The sequence below is a fragment of the Oncorhynchus tshawytscha genome, linkage group LG24, assembly GCF_018296145.1.
Source record: "Oncorhynchus tshawytscha isolate Ot180627B linkage group LG24, Otsh_v2.0, whole genome shotgun sequence".
NCBI classification, from domain to species: domain Eukaryota; kingdom Metazoa; phylum Chordata; class Actinopteri; order Salmoniformes; family Salmonidae; genus Oncorhynchus; species Oncorhynchus tshawytscha.
The window spans coordinates 23984272-23990987 of NC_056452.1; the positions used below are offsets into that span (position 1 = coordinate 23984272).

The following is a 6716-nucleotide window of genomic DNA, read 5'->3' on the forward strand; positions in this document are numbered from 1 at the left end:
AGTCAAGACCTTGCCATCAGCAAGCTGACTAAAAACGTGAATTGTTTGTGATGACCATGGAGTTTGTTTAGTTATTTCAACTGGCCAATTAAACTCAAAAGGCACGATTTAGTCCACCGTAAACTGTGGAGTTGAGTGTAGTCAGCTGAGAACTAGTTATTTCACTAACTTGTGCAGCAAATAAGTTAACTGACCAATTTGATAGTTAGCCAAAAGCTGCTTGTTTAAGTCCCTTGTATAGAAAAGTAAAACATTATATTATTATTATCATCATCATCATATGCGTTTAAGGTTTACAGACCCTTTCCCTCCTGGACGTTGAATGGAATGAATGGCTTGGCAGCGGATAACCAACAACACTGTCGAGCTAACCTAGTTAAAGTTAGTTAGCCAGCTAGTTAACCATTCATCACAAGATGATAGATGGCAAATCAAGAGAAAGTTACCTAGTAGCTAGCTAGTTTAACCAGCTAGTTAGCATGTATCCGTGTTATCCCCGAGTCCCTTAGCAACAATAAATACATTGACTTAAACTCAAAACAGTAGCTGGAAATTCATCTTGCCCAATCATAATTTGATAACATAACTAGCTGTCTAGGTTGTTATTTGGCTAGCTAACGACAGGCTACAGCACCTGTAGAAGCGACACTCCTCTTTTGCTCGGGCCCTTTGAAACTCACCTTACTCCGAACCGTGTCCACTACTTTCACCCGCTAATTCACACCGCTTGGTCGGCGTCCAGTTCTGCCACGTCTCAACTTCCCTAACCAATATAACATCGAATCAGAGTCCCAAAGCACGTCGTCGGCTTGTCTTGAAATACGTTAAGTCGGATCCTGTGTTTGTTTGGTAGCTATTCCACTTTTCTTTCCTTTGCCCAGCCAAGGCAGCCTCGATGTTTCCTGATGATGCCCCTGACCCACAGAGCGCAACTTGACTGGCTAGCCTCGTCTGAGTAACTCCTCCTTTCACCTCCCCTTCCGGGATACGAATCAGCAGGGGAGGGGGAGGGGGAGGGGGCATGAGCAAAGAAATGGGTTTGGCTCCAAATGTAATATAAAAAGAATTTCCCCAAATACATTTTCAGATGTTGCATGAAGTATAAGGTCTCAAACTCATCCTGAAGTTTAGAAGATTGTTTATTGTTTATTTATAGTGGAACAATCATCCCATATTGATGGCATTTTTTGTAATTGTACAAAACAACATTATTACAGTCTTTCAGATGCAACCACAAGAGATTATACTTTATTTGATTTTAGTGCTTGGTAATTACTAGCTGTATTCATATCTGAAGAAAAGTCTTACAATAGATTGCTTTACCTGCTCATTTCACCCCCACAGGATTGATTAAACATTGCTACATAAGCGAACAAAAGATCATAGAAAAATCAATAGGAATGTGTTGGGTTTTTTTTGCGATGAAGTTGAACATGATGGAAAAATGTAGTATTTGCTCTTCATAGACTCATGACCCGAGCTCCTTGTGAGGGAGTTGTGATGTAGAAAGTTGGGGATCCACTGTATCGCTCCTGTAGAGAGAGAAATGCAAAACTAATGAGTTAATTTATTTGCTTTTGAGTTAGTTCAAAATATTGAAAACAGTAATGTAAAGATACAAGCGAAGCCATCATCATCCTATTGCTTGCACATACATGTTTCCTTCAGGATCTGCAAACAAAGCTGCATTGGGGACTGAGTAGATGGATAAGAGGAAGAGACAAGCTGTTTTCCAACCAGGCATCTTTCCTCTTCCATACTAATATTTTCCTCTCACATTCTTCCTCCTTCCTCCATTCTAAAATTACACATCACATCCCCCTTCCTCGTACAGTACAGAGACAAAATGTCAGTACAGATGCCCTATGCCATCTGGACAAGAGGAATATCTAGTTGAGAATGCTATTCATTGACTACAGTTCAGCATTCAACACCCTAAAAGCCTCTCCAGTTCAGCATTCAACACCTTCCAAGCTCATCATTAAGCTCGAGGCCCTGGGTCTGAACCCCACCCTGTGCAACTGGGTCCTGACCTTCCTCACAGGCCGCCCCCAGGTGGTGAAGGTAGGAAACAACATCTCCACTTTGCTGATCCTCAACACTGGGGCCCCACAAGGGTGCATGCTCAGCATGCATGCCTCCAACTCAATCATCAAGTTTGCAGACGACACGACAGTAGTAGGCCTAATTACCAACAATGATGAGACAGCCTACAGGGAGGAGGTGAGGGCCCTGGGTGTGTGGTACCAGGAAAATAACCTCTCACTCAACGTCAAAAAAACAAAGGAGCTGATCGTGGACTTCAGGAAACCGCAGAGGGAGCACCCCCATATCCACATCGACGGGACAGCAGTGGAGAAGTTGGTAAGCTTGAAGTTCCTCGGCGTACACATCACGGACAAACTGAAATGGTCCACCCACACAGCCTCTTCAACATCAGGAGGGTGAATAAATGTGGCTTGGCACCTAAAACCCTCAAACTTTTACAGATGATAGCAATTGATAGCTCCTGTCGGGATGTATCACCGCCTGGTACGGCAACTGCACTGCCCTCAACCGCAGGGCTCTCCAGAGGGTGGTGTGGTCTGCCCAACGCATCACAGGGGTAAACTACCTGCCCACCAGGACACCTACAGCATCCGATGTCACAGAAAGGCCATAAAGATCATCAAGGACAACAACCACCCGAGCCACTGCCTGTTCACCCCGCTATCATGCAGAAGGCGAGGTAAGTACAGGTGCATCATAGCTGGGACCAACAGACTGAAAAACAGCTTCTATCTCAAGGCCATCAGACTGTTAAATAGCCATCACTAGCACATTAGAGGCAGCTGCCATTTATACAGTTGAAGACAAAAGTTTACATACACCTTAGCCAAATACATTTACACTCCTTTTTTCACAATTCCTGACATTTAATCCACATAAAAAATACCTGTCTTAGGTCAGTTAGGATCACCACTTTATTTTAAGAATGTGAAATGTCAGAATAATAGTAGAGAGTGATTTATTTAAGCTTTTAATTATTTCATCACATTCCCAGTGGGTCAGAAGTTCACATACACTCAATTAGTATTTGGTAGCATTGCCTTTAAATTATTTAACTTGGGTCAAAAGTTTTGGTCTGCCTTCCACAAGCTTCCCACAATAAGTTGGGTGAATTTTGGCCCATTTGTCCTGACAAAGCTGGTGTAACTGAGTCAGGTTTGTAGGCCTCCTTGCTCGCACACGCTTTTTCAGTTCTGCCCACAAATGTTCTATGGGATTGAGGTCAGGGCTTTGTGAAGGCCACTCTAATACCTAGACTTTGTTGTCCTTAAGCCATTTTGCCACAACTTTGGAAGTATGCTTGGGGTCATTGTCTATTTGGAAAACCCATTCGCGACCAAGCTTTAACTTCCTGACTGATGTCTTGGAGACATCAATATAATATAGTTGCTTCAATATATCCAAATAATTTTCCTCCCTCATGAAGTCATCTATTTTGTGAAGTGCACCAGTCCCTCCTGCAGCAAAGCACCCTCACAACATGATGCTGCCACCCCTGTGCTTCACAGTTGGGATGGTGTTCTTCGGCTTGCAAGCCTCCCCCTCAAACATAACGATGGTCATTATGGCCAAACAGTTATATTTTTGTTTCATCAAACCAGAGGACATTTCTCCAAAAAGTACGATCTTTGTCCCCATGTGCAGTTGCAAACCGTAGTCTGTCTTTTTAATGGTGGTTTTGGGGCAGTGGCTTCTTCCTTGCTGAGCGGCCTTTCAGGTTATGTAAACAACTCTTGGAAAAATTACTTGTATCATGCAAAAAGTAGATGTCCTAACCGACTTGCCAAAACTTTGTTAACAAGAAATTTGTGGAGTGGTTGAAAACGAGTTTTAATGACTCCAACCCAAGTGTATGTAAACTTCAGACTTCAACTCTACATAGACTTGAAATCACTGGCCACTTTATTAAAGTGACTAGTGTTCAACTATTAATGTTTACATATTTAGCATTACTCCTGTGTATATACTGTATTCTATTCTACTGTATCTCAGTCTGTCGCTCCGACATTGCTTGTCCAAATATTGCTATATTCTTTATTCCATTCCTTTACTTTAGATTTGTGTGTATTGTTGTGAATTTCTTAGATATTACTTGTTAGATCTTTCTGAACGGCTGGAGTTAGAAACACAAGTATTTCGCTACACCCCCAACATCTACTAAACATGTGACCGATAACATTTTATGTTATTTGAGGAAAAGAACTTGAACCAGTCTGACTCATAGGGGGTTCAGGGAGAAATACATTTCATTTAGTAGTGTTTTTATTAAATTGATGAGCTGAAAACACATCTACAGACTGGTCAGTTTATTACACTGTAACACTGTTTAACAAAACAGTACCAACAAATGTACTCATACCCGCTCTGTGGAATGGTCAGATCACCCCTCCTACCAACGCAGCACACTCTCTCACAGACAATCCACAAACTCTAACACACCCTGTCTCCGTCTCTCTCTTTAACAAATGCACTGATCATCAACAGGACGAGCTGACAACCATTCCTTATTGTTGGGGACAGGGTCTATTCTGTAAAACCAGATGAAGGCCTACCCTACAGTTTAGAATGGACTCCACGGCAGGGCTACTGAGGTCAGAGTTCGTTAGAGGGTTCAGATGGCAGGATCAGTCTCAGCTTCACATCAAAGAGAGGATTGTAAACATTATAGATCAACCTTTCCAATGTTAGTAAAGTCTGTTAGTTATAGACCATTCATAAGCAGTAATTTTCAGTAGGTTGGAAACAATACAGGGTGACCTTTGTTATTTTAGTAAGTCTATGACTGGTGGTTCAGTGGTGAGCTGGAATAAGCTATATCACTAACGCACAAGCTGCAGAGTACGGCAGTTCAAAATGTCCATGGGGTCAGGGGTCACTGAGTCGACCCTAAAACCCTCCGCCAGAGACACCGTCAGCAGCTCCTCCACAAACCCGCGCATGTCTTTGACCTCACAGGGGCTGCGGCGCGGGATGATGACATCACATAGGTCCCCAGAGTGGGTCTGTGTGGCCCAAGAGTCCGAGACGACGAGTCCTCGGTACTGCTGTTTCTCATACTGGTCCTGGGGAAGTTCGTCTGGCCGGGGGACCCACTCCAGTTTGAGCCGGTTGTGGCGCTGGTCACTGGGGAGGGGGGAGGTAGGACCCTGGGTGTTACGGTAGGAGAAGCGCTCACAGAGGAGAACCAGAAAGGCACGCCAGGTACAGAAGATTTCGGCAGTGAGGATGCGCACTGAGCACGTGCGGAGTTCGTAGTTCTCGGGAGCACGGCGTAGGTTGTAGTGTAGCACGCGTACCTGGAATGAGAACGACAGGTTGATGCTGCAGTGCTAATCTGAAGGCACACCCACGATCCACATTAACCAACCCACATGCACACACGCATGCTTACACTACAACGCTAGCAAACACGCAAAGAAAAACACACACACCTGGCAGTCCACATCCAACAGCAGCATGGCTCCTCTGGGTGCGTCTCTCAGGCTGAGCGGTCCGGCCTCGACGCGCCGCCGTATCTCATCCAGTAGGGGGCGTATCTGGAAGAAATCTGCCTCCCTCCTCAGCAGCCTCATCTCAGAGAACCCCTCCGGCAGGTCCAGGGAGCTGGAACGCAGGAAGTTCAGGATATAGCGGAAAACTTTCCCATCGCGGTCGACGAACACGTTTCCTTGTTTGTCCCGGAGCGTGGAGATCTGTCCGGTGAACATAGCCCCCAGCATGGAGTCTTGGTAGCGTGTCAGAGTGTCCAGGGTCGTGGTGTAGATCTCCCCGCCAACGTTGAGAGACACGGGATCCGACAGGGAGTTACTGTTGCTATAAGTGTTGCTGTCCGGGGAGTTTAGGTTCAGCATCCTCAGGCACTGAGACGACCTCTGCTCAGGTTAGAAAACAAGATTAGAACACTCTGGATTGGAAGTGGTGGAACTCTTGTGGAACACTCCTGTTCTTGTCTCTTTTCTATGGAATGCAGTGCTGTTCAAACAAACTTAGAAGTTTCAAGTGTCTTTTGTATCCTGAAGACACTTTGGTTTCAGAGGTGGAAGGGCGAATCTGTAATCCAGGATATGAGCGAGTCACAAAAACACCCAAGAATGATGAGAAGACAAAAAAGATCAGAAAATATAGTCCCAGTGTGTCTGGAAGCTGGATCTGTAAAAAGCCGGTGTCCTGCGCAGGTCGATTTATCTATCAGTAGTTCTGTTTCCTCATGGTCTTGTGCTGTTTAGGATTCCTGTCAGTGAGCTGAGGCCTGGCTAGTTGCAAAAGGCTGTTTGTTTCAGAGCTGCTGGCAGTGGGAGACGGGAGAGAAGGACAGCGAGGCGACCGGACTCGAATGCTAATAAAGGGACGCTGCTAGCTTTTATTCTCCTGCCGTAACCCATGCTCAGTGCTCTCACACACACACAGACAGACAGGCGTGCGTGCACAAACACACACTCTCTCTCTCTCTCTCTCTCTCTCTCTCAGGGCTGTCCGGGCAAGACACAGCCCCGGGACGGAGCAGTTTGTCTTAAAGTGACAGAAGAGATTCTAAAAGAGCTTTTAACCACAGTGATTCGTTTGTGCAAGCTTGTCACCAAGTTCCCTTCACAGTGTGTGTGTCAAATAACATTTTATTGGTCACATACTCATATTTAGCAGATGTTATTGCGGGTGTAGCGAAATGC

General features: G+C 45.1%; 2 protein-coding genes across 4 annotated transcripts in view; both read right to left on the bottom strand.

The window, feature by feature from the left end:
- The window catches only part of LOC112223379 (LLGL scribble cell polarity complex component 2), a 36036-nt gene extending 35065 nt beyond the window's left edge, over positions 1 to 971 (bottom strand). For both annotated transcript variants that reach the window (XM_042305561.1, XM_042305557.1), the window contains exon 1: positions 681 to 971. The gene's annotated coding sequence lies outside the window, so the exon portion shown is untranslated. The remainder of the gene's footprint in view (positions 1 to 680) is intronic.
- A 150-nt stretch (positions 972 to 1121) lies between these two features.
- galk1 (galactokinase 1) overlaps positions 1122 to 6716 on the bottom strand; it is a 14752-nt gene continuing 9157 nt past the window's right edge. The window contains exons 8-9 of one of the 2 annotated variants that reach the window (XM_024386379.2): positions 5481 to 5921; positions 4294 to 5345 (exon numbers count right to left, since the gene is read on the bottom strand). In XM_024386379.2, the coding sequence (XP_024242147.1) occupies positions 4869 to 5345; positions 5481 to 5921 (918 nt within the window). In that variant the 3' untranslated portion in view covers positions 4294 to 4868. Of the gene's footprint in view, positions 1533 to 4293; positions 5346 to 5480; positions 5922 to 6716 lie in introns of those variants that run through there. The other variant, XM_024386380.2, reaches the window with a different exon arrangement.